Source organism: Salmo salar, chromosome 02 (genome assembly GCF_965601325.2).
Source record: "Salmo salar chromosome 02, fSalSal1, whole genome shotgun sequence".
NCBI classification, from domain to species: domain Eukaryota; kingdom Metazoa; phylum Chordata; class Actinopteri; order Salmoniformes; family Salmonidae; genus Salmo; species Salmo salar.
This window is the reverse complement of record NC_138292.1, coordinates 37,862,177-37,882,373: the sequence shown is the minus strand read 5'-3', so window position 1 is coordinate 37,882,373 and position 20,197 is coordinate 37,862,177. Positions and strand designations below refer to the sequence as shown.

General features: G+C 42.1%; 1 protein-coding gene across 1 annotated transcript in view; it reads left to right on the top strand.

Moving 5' to 3' along the window:
- Nucleotides 1-17,608, top strand: part of LOC106582075 (zinc finger protein 385D) — a 43,194-nt gene extending 25,586 nt beyond the window's left edge. Inside the window, exons 3-8 of the mRNA XM_014164809.3 lie at nt 3,088-3,195; nt 6,732-6,903; nt 12,800-13,150; nt 13,411-13,592; nt 15,112-15,213; nt 16,024-17,608. Of these exons, the coding sequence (XP_014020284.1) occupies nt 3,088-3,195; nt 6,732-6,903; nt 12,800-13,150; nt 13,411-13,592; nt 15,112-15,213; nt 16,024-16,269 (1,161 nt within the window). The 3' untranslated portion in view covers nt 16,270-17,608. The remainder of the gene's footprint in view (nt 1-3,087; nt 3,196-6,731; nt 6,904-12,799; nt 13,151-13,410; nt 13,593-15,111; nt 15,214-16,023) is intronic.
- The last annotated feature ends 2,589 nt before the right edge of the window (nt 17,609-20,197 follow it).

Sequence of the window (20,197 nt, the reverse complement as noted above, 5' to 3'; positions counted from 1 at the left end):
AGACAAGCTCTATCAGGTTGTATCACCATTGTGTGAAATACGTTGTACATCAGTTGTACAACCGGAGTGTGTACGGGGCCTCAGCTGAGTGGTGGAGGACTGTGTAATGGACACATTTTATACAGTAGATCTAGAAGAGAGTTCTGTGAATGTTATGTGATGAGGCTATGTGAACACACAGTGAATGTACACCGAAACACACCAAGGTTACCTGTGTGAAGTACTTCCCTAGTAACTTTGGTGTATTGTGTGTTTATTATTCTAAGTCTACATAGCCCTGTCCCAATATTCATTTGACACTGATTGTGATGGTATTTCTACATTTCTGACACTCAAGCCCAGTGGGTGTTTTAAGTAGAAGGTCATCCTTTTTTTCGTGGCACAGATGTTTCTCACACTCGATACGTTTCCAGTCCTCCATATTAGCCTATTTCCCAGCAGGCTGTAGCTAATGTATCGGTACTGAAGCTTTCCCTGCCAGGGACCTGTGCCAGATTCATGTCATCTTCTCTCCAAAACTTGGGTGAGATTTACAATGGAAGAATGTTGCGTAAGACACGTTTCTTCAATTCACCCACAGTATAGCACTACTCGCGAACTTGTGTCGACATTTTATGATTGCGTTAATCCAATTATGTTCTTGTAGAATGTTCCCTTTTTAACAGTATAGTTATAGCCCTATAGATCTAGATCTATAGACAGGTGGGTTATTTAGCAATAAACCGACGCGTGTGTAACTGTGGAGCACAACAGGGGGGGGTTGGCTTAAAATCAAAGGATTGTTGACATGTAAACTATATTTCCTCTCCAAATCTTTATTGAAAACATAAATACATTTGCACAATGAGCACTTATTGTCTCTCAAATACAGCGTTACTGTAGTTGGTTAGCTAGCTAGCAAATGTTTGTCACATTAGCATAGACGTGACAAGAGTCAAAAACACCTCAAAACAATGTTATCAATAACAAGATGCAACAAGCTGAAGCGATCCACCTACGATTCCCCACATGGCAGCTTCTTGTCATTGTTGCTAGCGATTTGACGGTCCAGAATCAAAACAACACACAGACTTCTGCTGTGGACGCTCGTGCATCGTTTTTGTGACATTGTCAGCTAACCCGTCTATATACACTACTGTTCAAAAGATTGAGGTCACTTAGAAATGTCCTTGTTTTTGAAAGAAAAACAATGTTTTTGTCCATTTAAAATAACATCAAATTGATCAGAAATACAGTGTAGACATTGTTAATGTTGTAAATGACTATTGTAGCTGGAAACGGCAGATTTTTTATGGAATATTAACATAGGCGCACAAAGGCCCATTATCAGCAATCATCACTCCTGTGTTCCAATGGCACATTCTGTTAGCTAATCCAAGTTTAGTTCCTCTGCCCAGTGTCTGTGTTCTTTTGCCCATTTAATATTTTCTTTTTATTGGCCAGTCTGAGATATGGCTTTTTTTTTGCAACTCTGACTGGAAGGGCAGCATCCCGGAGTTGCCTCTTCACTGTTGACGTTGAGACTGGTGTTTTGCGGGTACTATTTAATGAAGCTGCCAGTTGAGGATTTGTGAGGCGTCTGTTTCTCAAACTAGACACTCTAATGTACTTGTCCTCTTGCTCAGTTGTGCACCGGGGCCTCCCACTCCGCTTTCTTTTCTGGTTAGAGACAGTTTGCACTGTCCTGTGAAGGGAGTAGTACACAGCGTTGTACGAGATCTTCAGTTTCTTGGCAATTTCTCGCATAGCCTTCATTTCTCAGAGCAAGAATAGAGCGACGAGTTTCAGATGTAAGTTCTTTGTTTCTGGCCATTTTGAGCCTGTAATCGAACCCACAAATGCTGATGCTCCAGATACTCAACTAGTCTAAAGAAGGCCAGTTTTATTGCTTCTTTAATCAGGACAACAATTTTCAGCTGTGCTAACATAATTGCAAAAGGGTTTTCTAATGATCAATTAGCCAACATTAACAATGTCTGCACTGTATTTTTGATCAATTTGATGTTATTTTAATGGATAAAAAATGTGCTTTTCTTTCAAAAACAACGACATTTCTACGTGACCCCAAACTTTTGAACGGTAGTGTATATCTGACCTCTTACCCCGCCTGATTACTGTCATTTTAATTCAACATTTGAGGTTTCATCCCAATTTTAACCCAATTCATTTTTGTTTACTAATCTAATGCATATAAAAAAAAAAATGTTTGAAGTGTTGTATGTATTTGGTATAGAAAGCCAACAACAGATAGCTCCCCTAATCCAGCTCTAACAATGGAACTTTTCTCTGTGTTAGATGGCGGTTCACTCCTTTAAGCTCGGTCATTAGACAGATTGAGGTGCAAACAATATCAAACAGAGAGAAAGAGAGTGATAAAGGAAGCAAATGCTTCAACAGAAGTATCTTTTACACCTTCTTCCTGCCCTAAACTTAAAGGATTTGATCTATACACTTTTGTTTTGGGGTACAGCAAGACGTTGTTTGAATTGATCATGCGCTGTTGGCTGATGATTATTGAACAATGAAAGACCAACGAGAGAGTGAACAATTACATGTTGTGTCTACTGACTAAGATTAATGTGCAATATGTCTGTGTCTGAGTTGGAAGACAGCTGCTGTAGCTAATATTAAACGTCTAACCCACGAAGAAGCTTTAAAGCAGGGCTCATCAACTATATTCAGCCGCGGGCCAATCTTTTCTTGAGCGGATGGTCAGGGGGCTGGAACATAATTACAAATCATTTGCATACTGCAAATTGGCCGCAAGAAGCCCAAACATATATAGTATTTGACTAAAACATAATAATTTCAAACCTTGCTTTGTATACGAACACATATCTCTCTACTATGGAACAGATTTCCAAAATTAAAATCCCTTGTAGTTGATTTGCTGGTGTTTTTACAGTCTTTTGTGTCCAGCAATAAAAAATAATAAAAATAAATCACCTGCCACAAGTTAGGGAACCCTGCTCTAAAGCAAATCATTTTCCCTTTCCACAACACCAAGGGATGTAAGGTGGTTGATTTAGAGGTCTGCTCTAACACTGTATCTCACTTAGATTCTATACTCTCCTCTCTCCCCCCCAGATGGACCCCGTTCAGAAAGCTGTTATGCATCACACGTTTGGAGTTCCTCCCTTGGCGAAGAGAAGACACGTCTCGTGCAGCGTGTGCCAACTGAGATTCAACTCACAGGTGAGTGAGCTTCTGGAGATCATACGGGGAACCAAATGCCCTCGATGAATCCTGTGTTGTGTTGTGTTGTACTGACCTGAATAACAAAGCACAGCGGTCCACTCCTACATGTTCAACCCATATTTACAGGATCACAGAAGATGTTGACGAGGTCATACTTCAAGCAAAGTAAGACATAATGGGCTCATGAATCTTGAAAAGTATATGTAATTTGTTATAAAAGAGGCACATTGCATCCTTAAGTCAGTTGTGAAATAGCACGATGTCACTCGTCTCACATGACGATGTGTCCTGAATAATATATCCAGCACAACATGCCATCTTTATAATCTAGGGCAACTTTCTTGTAAAGGCTTTAAAGTTGGAGTAAGCAACTGTTATCTTGCAATACATTACAGCAGTTGTTTAATAATAAACAAAGTAGTTCTGATATAACCCTCATTACTAAAATGCATGGAAGCTGAATGTACAATTTCCTTATTCTTACCATCAATACGCATTTTCCTACAATTTAAAACACATTTTTGAGCCAGGGGTAGTTAATTCAGTAGCATTCCAAAATGGCATTGTCATACTTCCTCCTCTAAGGAAGCTATCTATCTATTCAGGGCCCCAATGTGCTAGTGATTACTCAATGCGGCAGTTATTATTTCTTCAGCATTGAGGTCTAGCTCAGGATAATCATCATCCATCCCAGCCATCAATCACAACTCCTGAGCAAACAGATAAAGATGGTGTTTACCTATCAAATCTCCGTGGTACCGAGATAGGGAGAAGAAATTTCAGTTTGATGTCACTTGGGCATTAAAAATACTTTAGCATCTTTGCAGATTGACTATATAGGAGTTTAAATTGGATGGAGAAACCTGGTGGACTTGGGAGGTTGTTTGGATGGTGCGTGTAGCTTAACTTACTTTGGTGAAGAATGGAATACCTGAACTTTTGAGTGGTGAAAAAAGCTAAAATACATACAATATGATTTAATTAAAGCGGTCTTTCCATTGTACCATATAATTGGGATATTCCCACCCAGTTTTCCTCTGCGCTAAGTCAAAAATGCCTCAATAAGCTGACACAGCTCTCAAATATCTTGCTGAAACAGTAAAACTATTTTTACCTTGAGTCATTCTTTAGAGGAGGATGTCTCCTCACATTTCAACCTGAGGAGATAACTATTTATGTTCTGATTGGTGACCAGTAAAACACAAGCCACAAACACACCCACTACCACCAAACCAGTCTCACACTGTGGAGAACTTCACACTCACTCTCTCCACCTCTTGCTTGGCTGTTGACAGAAAATGGCAGTCTATAAAAAGGGTCTGAAGTATCTGCTTTTCTTCTTCAACTTGCTGCCTTGGATCGATGGATGCATCCTTATGGGTGTCTCCATCTACCAAAGTAAATATGGATAGAAGCAGTATTGCAGATGAAGCAGTCCCAGCTCTAAACCTGCTCTTAGTCATTGGAGTCATCATCATGGTATTTGGCTTCCTGGGTTGTGTTGGAGCTATTGTTACAAGGTAGGGTATACAGAAGATAGCCCTATTTGGTAAAAGATCAAGTCCATATTATGGCAAGAACAGCTCAAATAAGCAAAGCGAAACCACAGTCCATCATTACTTTAAGACATGAAGGTTAGTCAGTCCTAAAGTTAAAGTTTGAAGTTTCTTCAAGTGCAGTCGCAAAAACCATCAAGCGCTATGATGAAACTGGCTCTCATGAGGACCGCCACAGGAAAGGAAGACCCAGAGTTACCTCTGCTGCAGAGGAGAAGTTCAATAGAGTTACCAGCCTCAGAAATTGCAGCCCAAATAAATGCTTCACAGAGTTCAAGTAACATACACGTGGTTTTATTGATCTAATTACACGGCCAGCAAGATATTTCCATATAGCCACCCATATACTGTAACATAGTGACTATAACCCAACCAAAAAATGTCACCGGTTTGGCTGATCTATTTGTTTAGAGTATATTTTAAGAATGATTTAAAGAATGCACAGAACATGAAATATCACACGTGGGAATGCACTTTAATTTTTCTGTGCGATGATTGACTGACTAAATGGCTAATTGACAGTCTTATTTGGTAAGATGTCTTTCTCACTTATAGACCATCCAAAAACGAATTGCCTCCTTCCCCACCTTAATCTGGTCTGTGTCAAATCTCAAGTATCATTAAGGCAATTCTTCCACATCATTGCTCTAATGAAAGATTAATTATGGTCTTGATTACACTAAACACTCATCCATATCACTTGTCTTCTGGCAAAAATCTACTGATGGCTTGGATAACTGGAGCATGACATAAGGAAGCAATATATTGGAGGAAAGATAACATAGACATGAACCAGGTTTCCATCCAACCTTTTTATGCATGTAAAGAACATGTCAGATCAAAAATGTCGTAACAGGCCTGATGGAAACAGCAAATTTGTCAGAAAACTTTCCAAATGTCAACCAAACAAAATACGCTGGACAAGGTGGGATCTTTTTGGGTCTGTAAAATGAATGATGCAAGAAATGACGGTGGAAATGCCTTTATGCGCAAATATTGATAGAATGACCATCATATCGAAGTAAATTTGAAGTCACGCGATGATATTGTGTGGTCCTTCCACTACGACTCGTTTAGCAGGCTGTATATTAATAAGCTACAGATGAAATAAGTTATGATGAACTTCACAGGGTGGTGAAAGTGCAAGTTGATGAGCTTGAGGATCCTTTCCAATAAATATCTAGGGTCTTATTCTGATGACATGATAATCGATGCTTGGCTGCCATTCGGAAAAATACAAATAATCTTGCTCTTATCATGTAGGTAGCCTACCCGCACTGTATCTGCAAGATGTTGGTTAGAGCGCACGTGCCAAGACCAGAAATTCGCTATATAACACATCATTTCTTCTGACTTCAGAATATTTGCATAAAAATCTGTTGCCAATTGGATGGAAACCTAGCTAGTGCCATGCTTGGCTTTTTTTTTGGTTCCTTGCATTAGAGGATTTAGTATTTTATGCATTTTCCAATGCCAGTAATTGTCTATGTCCTCCACAGACTAAATCAATTTAGGTTGAGTGTAGAGAAAAGGTTTTTATTCTGGAAATTTCCATTTTGTTGATTTGCTCTAATGGCATGGAGAAATGTTCTCCTAAAAATTGCAAACAGCAAGTAAGAATTCTTGTCACGGGCAAAGTCAGCCAGAAAGTATGTGGAGGTAAACAAGGACGACTGAAAGTTTTTGCATGTGGCCCAGTCCATGCGTCTGGGTAAATCCGTTGTGAAGGTGAATCTTGGAAGAATCGTGTCTGGACTCTAAACTCAAACAGCTACATTAATGAAACATCAGACTATCACAGATTCACCGTCACATGGCCCCTGATACTATACTGACATGCGAGACAAAGACAAACATTGGATAACATTGTAAATTAAACTGGGACAAACTCTGCAGCGCACTGTGTTTTGTATATTTTAGTTTTTGGTCATAGTTTGGCCAGGTTTAAATCGAGCCTGCTATTTGTTCTTCTCGCAGAGCCAAGCCTTAGCCCACTACAAAGGAACAAAACACGCCAAGAAGCTGAAATCTCTGGACGCTACCAAATGTAAGCTCAAAGGTTCAGTGGTCACCAAGGAAACCACCAACCACGAAACCCCTACTAAGAGCATCAACCCTCCAGCAATGTGCTACGGCACTGGCAGGAAAGGTTGGTAATTTTCCTTTACTTTCCTTCCGTATCCGCTGTTTTTTCCAATCCCCATCCACTCGCTCTGTCTGTCACTCTTTTCTTTGTCACATCCATCCAACAAATTTCAAAAGGTGCCGAGTCTGCCGAAATACCTGACCAGGTCCCTTTGGTGTAAAGGTTGCAAAAGAAAACAGTACAGAAACAGTGTGCTGATAGTTCTCTTTCTTCACATCCATTTGTTTTCACCTGGATAACATTACTGTAAATGTTGTATATCTGATCATGGTGTCACAATAGAGGAAGTTGGGAGCAGGAGGAAGTAGATGCAGGAGACGTCTTGATGATGTATATTTAGTACAGGAGACAGGCACCAGGACCAGATAAGCTTGACTGTCTTTTATCTTTCTAAAATGTAGTCAGTGGAGGGTGACCTTCTGTCAATTCCATTAATCTTACAGCTAAATCCATTGGACCTGGAGAACCAGAGTGCTATCTGGGTAACCTCTGTCCACTTGTAAAGTATTCCTGTATCCATCTTTAATTGCCTAATAAAACGGCACCAATGAAACCTTGGACCATGGCTCTCCAGGATTAGGTCTGAGTGCCTCAGTATAGGACCTACAATCCAATGTTCCATGAGTAAGCGATTTTAAACCAGGAGCACATTTCTGGAGCACATACAAGCATCCATATTTTTATTTTTATTTTACCTTTATTTAACTAGGCAAGTCAGTTAAGAACAAATTCTTATTTTCAATGACGGCCTAGGAACAGTGGTCATGGTGTCACATGGTGTCATGTGTCACCATGACACCAAGTGCCTTGTTCAGGGGCAGAACGACAGATTTGTACCTTGTCAGCTCAGGGATTCGATCTTTCGGTTACTAGTCCAATGCTCTAACCACTAGGCTACCTGCCGCCCTATAATTGAGCTCAGGTTCTGCGATTCCTCTTCACACTCTGTAAGGCGCTGCATTGTGAACACTCTGGTCCCACATGTTCACACCTGCAGAATAGGATAGTTCACAATCTACGGAGAGGGTATCAACATATTTCAAAAGACATAAGATATTTATTCCAATGGGACAATGTTTTGTCCCCACATTCTAGTTTCTTTACCCCTACCTACATGTACGAATTACCTCGACTAACCTGTACCCCCGCACATTGACTCGGTACCGGTACACCCTGTATATAGCCTCGTTATTTTATTGTGTTATTGTGTTATTTATTGTGTTATTTTATTGTTTTTATAATTTTTTACTTTAGCTTATTTGGTAAATATTTTCTTAACTCTTTCTTGAACTGCATTGTTGGTTAAGGGCTTGTAAGCATTTCACGGTAAGGTTTGCACCTGTTGTATTCGGCGCATGTGACAAATAAAGTTTGATTGGAGTTGTGAAGGTAGAGTATACCAGGTAACTTTTTAATATAACGTTTGCTCCACAATGGGGGATTTCGTCAATGTATGTGTTGGTCCTCCTCATGTTTTCTTAATTGAAACCCCCTTTAGCGAGAGCTGATATCACTCTTCAGTCTGGTACGCACCTAATGAATTCCAAAACAAGCTTTAGTTTATTCAGACAGTATATATTTTAATATTTATGTATTTGTTAGAGAAATGCAGTCCAGAGCTCACTCATAGGTGTGTTTCAAGAGCAAGCCCACGTCTCACTATGTGGAAAATATTGTTCACAAAATAATGTTTAAAAATAAGACCCTGAAAGGCCTCAAAGACAGACCATTAAACACTGTATCGGGAAAGGAACAAATAGCCATAAATCATTTTCATCACTGACCTCCCAAAACAAAACAAGCAGGTTTCTCCTCCACCTCACTATCGTGTCTACAAAGCGTGGGAGCATCCGTTTGTCAAAAGTGGCGTTGGGTAATGAATATTAATGTGCTCAGATGTCAGGGAAATTAATTGGCGAGGCGGGTAAACGCCACATTATCTTTAAGGCTGAAGTATTTAGAGGTATATCAGTGCCCGTGAGCTCCTCTAATGAAAAGCAGAGGTCAGGGAAGAGAAATGGCTACGGAGAGCAGATATGAGGAATGGGGAGAGGAACTGCAGTTTCTCTTGATAGTGGGCTCTCAGTGTTGATGCATAACTTCTGCCAAAGAGCCATTATAACACACATTTTGTGTTCATGTATTTTCTGTATGCATTTTGAGGATGTGTGTGTGTTTTAGACTTGTGAACTTGTGTGTGGCTTCGAATGGACAGCTGGCCACAGTGAGATTGTATAAATTAGCCAATGACTTAGCCACTGCTTGTCAAGCTGTGTGTGTGGGTGTCTGTCTGTGTATGTGTGCGTGTGCGTGTGTGCGCATGCACGTGGCTAAGAAAGAGAAGAGTTGCCCATAACGCAGTCGCCATCTCTCAGTTCCAGTCCAGTGCCTGAGGAAATGTACCCTGATATTAGCTATTAAAGAGCAGATTGTCAGGGGAGCCATGCCTGCACTGACAGCAGCTGCACAATAGAACAGGCATGGGGCATGGGGGCTAGCTTAGGCTTGTTCAGCCATCAGTTAACCACTAAAGCTCCCCATGCACGTCTCCTAACTAACAAGGAATTCAAAGATCCAAATCTGTATGCACTGGGTTGGAAAAAGCCCTTACACACAGACATGCATCACAAAGTGGCAAAGCTGATGACTCTGTGCATGAAACCTGCTTTTCACTTGCCTGGAACTAGGATTTACTGTAAATACCCTCATTTGTGAGAAGTTCTGAGGAGGTTTAGGGCTGTAGAAGCCCTTGGTTCTCTATGGTGTTGTAGGTCAGGGCGTGACTAGGGGGTGTTCTAGTTTTTTCATTTTTATGTTGGTGCTCTTGGTATGGTTCCCAATTAGAGGCAGCTGATGTTCGTTGTCTCTAATTTGGGATCATACTTAAGTTCTCCATTGTTCCTACCTGGGTTGTGGGATATTGTTTTGTTGAGTGCTGATGTGCGCTCTGTTACTTCACGTCCGTTGTTTGTTTATTGTTTTGTTTAAGTTTCACTAATAAAAGATGTGGAACTCGAATCACGCTGCACCTTGGTCCGTCTATCCCAACAACCGTGACACTGGAGAATGAATTCCAATGAGGAAGGAGGGGTTGAATGAGTCAACGTAAGATCTATGACCCTTGCTGTGAAATATCTCAAAGATAATTTTGCTCTGTTATCCAAATGATAATCACTACCATTATAAATACACTTCTGTATCAAAGCTACTTTATCAAGATCCTAATCACAGTAGATTCAAAACTGCCTCTAGTTGGCCTGAAAATCAAAATGAAGAAAGGAAAGAATGCCTCACAACTGCAGGGCCTTGAGGGGTTTCTGTCCTTTAAGTCATGGTGGCATATAATGGGGCTCAATCATTTTAATTATCATTGAGAAAGGTAATCAGATATCATGGGGCGCTCTGTGATTGCCTTGAAGCATAACAAGAGTAAGGATTTGAGAAGAGCATTTCTGCTCTATCGCCAAAGGAAATCTCCTGGGCAAACTGAGCTGTAGAGGTATAGAAACAGGTGCCGTGGGCCTCCCGAGTGGCGCATTGGTCTAAGGCACTGCATCGCAGTGATAGAGGCGTTACTACAGACCCTGGTTCATTCCAGGGCTGTTCCACAACCGGCCGTGGCCGGGAGTCACATAGGACGGTGCACAGTGTCATCCAGGTTAGGGGAGGGTTTGGCCAAGGGGGCTTACTTGGCTCATCGTGCCCTAGTGATTCCTTGTGGTGGGCCAAGTGCCTGCAGGCTGACCCCGGTCGCCAGTTAAACGGTGTTTCCTCTGACACATTGGTGCGGCTGGCTTCCGGGTTAAGCTGGCGGATGTTAAGGAGCGTGGTTAGGCGGGTCATGTTTGGAGGACGCATGACTCCACCTTCGCCTCTCCCAAACCTGTTGGGGAGTTGCAGCGATGAGACAAGATCAAAATTGGGGAGTAAAAGAAAAACTGAAACAGATGATGAAAAAGATGGGGAGCTCTCCAAGAGGGTCATGATAGCTGTCTCTTTTCCCCAATCGAATTCCCTCTTTCTTTGTGGCATCCACTCTCTTTCCCGCTCTCTCTCTCTTTAATTGTGTCCCTCTTGATTTGATCTCTTCTCTTCCCCCTTTCCTTCTGGGGCCCTTGTACTCCCTCCTCTTTCTTTCTTTCACATACTGTATTTTTCATTCCCTCCTTCTCTCTCACTGTTGCTTCCTCTCCAATCTGTCTTTCCCTCTCCACGCTCTCTTTCCCTCTTCACGCTCTCGTTCCGTCTCCTTATTCCTTTCCTTATTTACTCTATTACTCCTTATCTTCCATTTTCTCTCTCTCTCTCTCCCTCACTAGCCCCCCCCCCCCCCCCCCCCCCCCCCCCCCCCCCGCCAGTTAGGTCACAGCGAGTGGGGATATGGATTACTGGAGCCTTCCCAGAGTAGAGGGCGTTTTAGGCCAGCCAAGTACACTATAATCGCCTGCTCGCGAAAGGCAAATGGCTCTTTTAAGGGCGTTATGGAAGATGTGTGCACTGCAATGCAATGCAAGAACAGACACATGCATGTGCCTACATTGCCTTTTGAACAGGCCGCCCTTGATTGAAATGGAGGTGTGTCACTGAAATGGGATTTCCTGTTTAAAAGATGAAGCAACGAAGAGTCACATCCGTGCTTGTGTGTGAACAGTACACAACCACACACATACTGTAAATATAACATACTGTATATACTCACCACAAAAACACATTGTACATAGAGTACATACTCAAAAGCACATGTATAGAGACACGCATGTGCGCATGCAAGCAAAATACATGTATGTTGACAGACAAACTACAAAAACGCATATAACCCTGCTTTTCATGGAAAAATCGAATCATTATCTTGTGCTGAAAACCTGCCCACAGAAGGAGGTAGGTTGACAGCTCTCGGTCTCTAGTGAGTTGGCTTTGATTGAGTGATTGGCTTAGTGTGACTGCGGGGTGTTTTGATACCTGGCACTCAAGAGAAGGCTGGGAGTAGCTGGATGATAATTGCAGGGGGGTGAGAGGGCACTGTTATTGTTTTCCTCTTAGCAGAAACGGTATTCATCAGTGACAAGGTGCGGCCCACCATCAATTACCATCCAATTAAAGATTCACTCAAATGCTAATTATGGTGGCGTCATGTGATATAACAGATATCCAGCGTCAAAAATGTAAACTGGAGTGAATGGTGTATATTGTAATGTGGATATTGTAGAGTATTATGAATGAAATGGTTTGGGGTCATGTGGAACTTCATGTAAAGTTTTCAAATCATTTAATTGAGATCTCATGGAATAAGCGATTACAATTCTTGCACTGGAAGATTGATCAATGACATTAAAATTGTCACAAATAACATTCATTCTTTTACGCTCATCAACACTAATAAATGAACGCATTTTTGTGTTTGTAATTACATACCAAACCTAACGGCTGCTCTCAAAATCACCTTAATAGCAGAAAGTGAATGAATAGCTTGTTCTTGGGACTGTGATAAATGTGTGTCTAGTGATGTTGTAACTCCCATCAGTATTGTGCTTCTCTGACATGTCTACTGGGATAAATAAGGGCTATACATAGTGGTTTGCTAAAATAGCACGACATAATTCACTATTGATTCGCTCCCTTGCCTGGCGATCTTCACTCTGTGTCATTGCAGTAGAGAGAACTGAGAGGAATTGACATCGATCAGGGGATGCTGCCGAGACTAAAATGTCATTTTGGTAAATGAGGAGCCAGTTCACTGTATTTTTTATAACAACTTGTGTTGTTTCTCTCATCAGATCTTATTGATCCATAGATGACTTTGATCTCTCTACATGAGACAATTATTTTTGGTGCAGTAGTCGTCTTGTAACGTGTTAATTTACCTTCCCTGCTGAAATAGCACATCTATCACCCTCTGCAGATGGCTTTCCAGGTGCATCGCCACTACCACTATCTCCTGTGCTCACACTGGCTCCAACCCTGGGAACCCTGGCATCAACCCTGGCACCCATGACATCGATGTTACCACCCCTGGCACCTACGCTGGCATCGAGTCCCAACTCATCCACAGGGACAGAGACTACCTCAGCTACAGGATGGGACGACCGGGCCTCGCCCAAACCCAGCTCACCTTTAGAACCAGACATGGAGGTGGAGCAAGAGGCTGAGACAGACCCGGAGACAGAGGAAGAGAAAGCCAGGCGTCTGCTCTACTGCTCGCTCTGCAAGATGGCCGTCAACTCGGCATCCCAACTGGAGGCTCATAACAGTGGTGAGAGGTCTGCCCTCCTCTCAGGTTCTCCTGTCCCTGAGGGGCTCGATCGCTAACCCTGTGTAGCAGCTCTTAAATAGAGTTCACTCTTTGGTCAATGTTAAGAACACAGCCAATCATCAATTGATTGTTAGGGTCTATTCATTGGCAGTTAATGTCAGTGTCTCTCAATGCTGTTTACATAATAGTGGCAAAGGACTGTGGATGCAAATGCTTGAAAGACCTTATTGTAACTCACTTTTTCCTATTTTATCATCCAGGTACGAAGCACAAGACCATGCTAGAGGCCAGGAGTGGTGTGGGCTCCATCAAGTCCTTCCCCCGGCCAGGGGTCAAGAGTAACCTAGCTCCGCCCACCAAGGCAGCCACGGGCCTGCAGAACAAAACCTTTCACTGTGAGATCTGCGATGTACACGTCAACTCTGAGACACAGCTAAAACAGGTGAGCTACACCAGGGTGTTACATGAACATTAGCCATTGTATATTATCACAGTTCCATGAGTGAACATTGTGAATTTGGTTAATGGGAATTGTTTGAATTCACTATATTTAAATGTCATGTTCTTATCAGTGGTATAACTGTATCTGTCTCTCTTGGGTTTGTTGAAGTAGTGTCTATTTGGAAATGATTACTAAGCCTACGTAATATAACCTTGACATGACAGAAAACCGTTTTCAAGCATTGATTACACTAAATGAATAGAAACAAATTAGTAGGTAGGCTTTCAAAACTGGATGAATGGAACATGTCTTAAAATTTAATTGGCAAGTTTTTTTTATATATATATTTGGACTTTTAGAGTGCCGCATTGATCATGCAATTTTGACATATTGCATTTACTGGCAATTTTCTTGTACCTCTACGGCTGACAACCCTTCCAAATCAATTAGTGGTGTTCTGTCCTCCTTGGTCGTTTAGAGCCCCCTTAACTCTTAAGGATCCTGTCACGCCCTGACCTTAGAGACGTTTATTTTCCTCTAGTTTGGTTAGGTCAGGGTGTGATGTGGGGTGGGAAATCTAGCTTTTCTATTTCTTTGTTTTGGCTGAGTGTGGTTTCCAATCAGAGGCAGCTGTCCATCGTTATCTCTGATTGGGAACCATACTTAGGCAGCCCTTTTTCCCTCCTTGAGTTGTGGGATCTTGTTTTTGTGTAGCTGCCTTTGAGCAGCCCCAGAGCGTCATGTTTCTTTCTGTTTTACCTGTTTATTGTTTTGTTTGGTTTTCTTCAATAAAGTGTGTGGAATTACCGGCACGCTGCGCCTTGGCTGATCTATGACAGGGAGTTTGAGGACAGTGAACGTGACAGATCCGGCCATTTTGTTTCAATTTTCACCTAAAATTACATACCCAAATCTATCTGCCTGTAGCTCAAGACCTGAAGCAAGGATATGCATATTCTTGCTACCATTTGAAAATAAACACTTTGAAGTTTGTGGAAATGTTAAATTAATGTAGGAGAATATAACACATTAGATCTGGTAAAAAATAATTAAAAGAAAAAAAACATAGTATTTAAAAACATTTTTACCATCATCTTTGAAATGCAAGAGAAAGGCCATAATGTATTATTTCAGCCCAGGCGTAATGTATATTTTGGCCACTAGGTGGCAGCAGTGCATGTGTAAAGTATTAGACTGATCCAATGAACCCTAATTGGTTTATTAATACATTTTCAAGTTCATAACAGTGCACTCTCCTCAAACAACAGCATGGTATTCTTTCACTGTAATAGCTACTGTAAATTGGACAGTGCAGTTAGATTAACAAGAATTTAAGCTTTCTGCCCATATCAGTTATGTCTATGTCCTGGGAAATGTTCTTGTTACTTACAACCTCATGCTAATAACATTAGCCTACGTTAGCTCAACCGTCCCGCGGGGGATGAATCTAGGACCAATCACTTGTAGTCACTCTCTTTCTTACTATATAACCTTACTGTCCTCTCCGTCTCTCCTCCAGCACATCAGCAGCAGACGTCACAAAGACCGAGCGGCAGGAAAACCGGCCAAACCCAAATACAGTCCCTACAGTAAACCCCCGAAAGGCCAGGCCACACAACCAGTAAGTCCCTCCTTGTCTCAATACTGACAAAATACAGAATCATAGGAATCACCTAAACAATCAGAAAGTCTCTACTCCACAAATCTATATCACCAAGATGTGAGAGACACGATTGAGGGTATCTCTTTCTCTTGTTTTGTCATCTAAAACAGTGTTCTTCATTATTTGTTTATTCAATAACCCCTGGATATGAGTTAATACGGTTTGTGACTTTACAGGCGTAGTAAAAATGAAGGTCTGAGACCAGCATGCTAAAGGTGGAATGTATTGGGGATTCATCTGGGGCCAAATGGCAGAAAAAAATGAGGGAAAAGTCAAGTTTCCATCATGGGTCTCATAAAGTGGCAGACAGAGATAACTTGCGACCAGGCCCAGGGGTTGACAATCTGTGGTAAATGACTCCTCTAAATCCCATCATCAACTGTATTAACCCAGAGGAGACACTTTTATATGGAAAGAGCAAAGATTCCTCCCAGTAGGTTAGAATACATGAGTCAGTTGATTGACAGCACATAACAATTTCCATCTTGGTGTTCAGAGGAAGCTCTATTTCCCTATCACTAATACAGAAGGCGATTTCAAAGGGCTCCATTGACCTTCAAACCCATACTCTCAGACACTGATTTAGTTTTTGTTCTCTGTCTCTCCCGCTCGCTCTCCCGCTCGCTCTCCCTCTCTGTCTCCCTCTCTGTCTCCCTCTCTGTCTCTCTCTCTCTCTCTCTCTCTCTCTCTCTCTCTCTCTCTCTCTCTCTCTCTCTCTCTCTCTCTCTCTCTCTCTCTCTCTCTCTCTCTCTCTCTCTCTCTCACCAGGTGAAGCTGACAGTGGGGAAGGAGTTGTGCCAACCTCAGATAACCCAGATAATGCCCGCTCACCTGGCAGCATTGGCATCAGCAGCAGCAGCCATGGGCTCGGCCTTCCCTGGCCTCCGCTCCACCCACACTCCCTCCCATGGCCCCACCCTTTTTCAGACACATACCCTCCCTGCTGCCCTGCTCCGCCCCGCCCCCGGGCCTGTCAGGACCTCCCATACACAGTTACTGTTTGCCCCCTACTGACTCACAACCCCACCCTATAGACTCTATGGACTTCCCATGACGGACGTGCCACGGAAGTTGTTATGAACCAGAGTCCCCTTCCCTCTGCTTATCCCTCTATACATTTGGACCACAGGCCACCTTCACCAGAATATGGGGATAATAGGCACAGAGGAATTGTTTAACCCATACTGACATGTAAACCCTACTGGGCTGGCCAGACCTCCCGTTATGGATTTCCCAAGGAACCCATCAATGACCCAGAATGGATCAGCATCCCTCTTCCCTCTGCTGTTCCCCCTACATTCAGAGAAGAACCACACCGGAACGAATAACGGCTAAAATAAACAGATGGCTGCGGTGTGTTAGCGATCACCTGCTGGGTGTGAACGATCCAAATGATCCAAATGTAGAATCATGGGGAAATAATAGCCGATATTCTGGTCAGAGGCGATAGGACGGCCCCCCACGGCTTTTAACCGTTCGTCGTCCTGGTGTGTATCCTCTGAAGACCCACCATCTTCAACAAAACATGTGGACTACAGACAACCTGAAGCATTACATCTGGACTACTGCCCACTCTATTCCATTTGGATTACTACTGCTTTACAGTATTAACACTGCATCTCCTGTTCCACTGGACTACAGGCCAGTCTCATCATTACTGTAGGACCACCCTGTCGAATCTACTCGCCCATCTCCACTGAGTCATTGACTCATCACAATTCCCTCCTTATAGTAGCTAGTACTTAGTAGTACCCACACAGCCACCCACGTTCCTGTGCCATTCTCATACCCATGAATCATACCCAAGAACAGAACTTGGAGTTATATTGTACTGCAATAATGTATAAGACAAACCAGTGAACTATGCAGTGTCATTTCTGTCTAATGCAAGGCACAGTTTGAGCTATAAATGTGCTATAGGGATATCATGTTTGTAAAGACAGTGTCGTACTAAGATCATTGCTTCAGTGGAGGTAGCTATTACTCATGTTTGTAAAAAAAGACTGGGAAGGATCTCCTCTTTTGCTGTTTGCACTTTAAGTCCCCCCTCTGTTGACGTCTACAGTGCATTAGATGGCTAGAGTATGTGTTGAAGTTTCTCTTGCATTACGTGTCTGTGTCTGTTAGTGTGTAAGTGTTTTGTTTCTTTGTGTGTGTGTGTGCGTATGTGTGTGGGTGTATATGGGCGTTTGTGTGTGACCTTGCCCTCCACCTTAAAACCATCCCAGCTGACACCCAATAACCATTCTGAATGACCACGTCATGGGCTCAAGGGACCACTAAGGCTTGTGTATAATATCTGTTCATGTGTAAAAGATGAACAATTTCAAATAAAAGACTCTTACTTTGTTAACTTTGTTGATGCTACAATTCACCAATGGGACTGTACAGTGGCAACATGCATGTAGAAAAATGTATGCACTACTGTAAGTCATTCTGGATAAGAGCGTCTGACTCAAACGTAAAATGCACACACTCCTACATGTCATTGTGTCAAATAGACATACTCCACAATTGAAAGCTCTCAGCTTGCTTGCTGAGTTTTTTTGTCATGAATCTTGTTCTGGAGGCAGCTCTGCGGAGTGATCGCTAGCTGGCACAGCCACAAAGTAATACAATCTGATTTTTTACCTAATCCTAACTTTAAATTAAGACCTAAAAGCAACAACCAAAAAATAAAAATAATTAAAAAACATGCTTTTTTTTGTTGTTTTTTTTTTACAAAATTTGTACATTGCAGCTGGACTATCTAAGGGGAAATCATCCAGTTCTGCCTCCAGGACAAGACTCATGACAATAAACGTCAACCTGCAGCTTGCTTCCCCTTAAGAAGTAAAATCATTGACAAACAGGTTTCGGCGCTAGCAATTTGAGCTCACCAAAACACTATAAGTCATCAGGTACATATTGTAGCCAGTTGTTCAGTCTGTCTGTGGTCCTTTCCATGAACCCATAAGGTTGTGCGTCAATCCCCAGTCTGTAGTATATCTGCCCAAAAGACTCCTGACAACATTCCTGACACACACAACTCCCCTCTCCAGCCAGAGAGAGCTTACTTCCAACCCTAATCCAACTCCAAAAACAATACAGCAGGCAGCCTGATGACCAGAGAGCAAGTCATTTTTTAAAAATGTATTTAAATAGGCAAGTCAGTTAAGAACAAATTCTTATTTACACTGACGGCCTACCCCGGCCAAACTCGGGCGATGCTGGGTCAATTGTGCCCCACCCTATGGGACTCCCAATCCCGGCCGGATGTGACTCAGCCTGGATTCGAACCAGGGACTGTAGTGTCGCCTCTTGCACTGAGATGCAGTGCCTTAGACCGCTGCGCCACTCAAATCAAATCAAACTTTATTTGTCACATGCGCCGAATACAACAAGTGTAGACTTTACCGTGAAATGCTTACTTACAAGCCCTTAACCAACAGTGCAGTTCAAGAAGAGTTAAGAAAATATTTACCAAGTAGACTAAAATAAAAAGTAACACAATAAGAATAACAATAAGGAGGCTATATACAGGGGGTACCGATACCGAGTCAGTGTGCAGGGGTACAGGTTAGTTGATGTGCCTGAGCCCATTGAGTGTGTGACAAATGAGTATTGAGGTTCCTTGGTACCACACAGTACCATACAGAGGGACTTATTTCCAAAATATTATCACCTTACATTTATCACCTGTTTACTAGAACTCCTGAGAAAAGCACAGATTGGATTGATGAATTGCTTCATACTTGATGCCAACCAAGCTTTAGATATCTTTTGCCTTTCATTTAGAGGGTGTTAACCTGTCTTTTTCTCTGACGACAGAAAACATTAATTTTATGATTGAAAGAGGGGATTATGAAGAATTGATCTGGTGGGCTGTGGATGGGTAACAGCAGGCGTGTTTATATGCACTAGCACACACTGCTGAACTAATAGCTGGTAGTTTTCTGTCATCTTAAAAAAGACAGAAGTTCATTGCGCTATCGCTTCTATTGAGTTGATTTCCCTTTCTATCTTGTAGGCTGTAGAAAACGGTGGCGTGCTGGAGGGCTAATGTACAGGCAGGGAGATGTGTAGTAACAGAGCAGGAACAGGATCTAAAGTCGGATACCCTTGGGACACAAGGGCAGATTCAGACAGCGTGTCTGTCCGTGTTCACCTCGGATTCCACATTATGATAAATGCCTCAATTAACATTCCATGTCCATGAGAACTTTGATATATTTCTTCCATCAGGTTTTATACAGTTTTGAAACCTGGTGCTGTTATCTTAGACTGAACACCTGCATCACATGCCAGTTGGTTTTTACAGTCTCTTCATGTTTCAGCAGACTGCTTTCGTGCCTTTCATGGTTTAAGTTAGGATAGGGATTTGATTAGAAGTCCCAGTCAAGTACTTTTGGGAGAAGGTAGAAATATTGGAGTGCTCAAAACAACAATTGCAATCCATTAAAATGCATACCTGCCGACCCTAATGTCAAACATAGGTCAGAACACTGATAGAGGTTTTGAGGTTTGGTTTCGAAATGCCACAGAGTAATGTGTCTAAAATGTACAGTTTACCTTTTGTTTTCCTCAGTCTTAAAGAGCTATACAGTACCTTTGACCTTGACAATAATGTTAGCCTTAAAAATGAGAACAAAGCCAACAAGCTTCGGCTTGTTTAGGAGTCTATGGTTACCATGCCGTTCAGATCGACCAAGACACAACAACATTACAAACATGTTTCCCCAAATGTGTTGGAATTAGTTTGTTTGAATGGAACTGAGATCCAAACATAACTTAAGGAAAGCGTTTACAAGCAACACCGAGGCAAACGAATAGTCCACCTAAGTTCTCTGCTCTCCACATTGTACAGTATGGCTATTGTTGACATCTCCCATTGGCGCCAAATCCACCTTCATTACGAGGCTTTGTCGTGTCCAATATCAATATGAGGAATCACTGAGTCAGA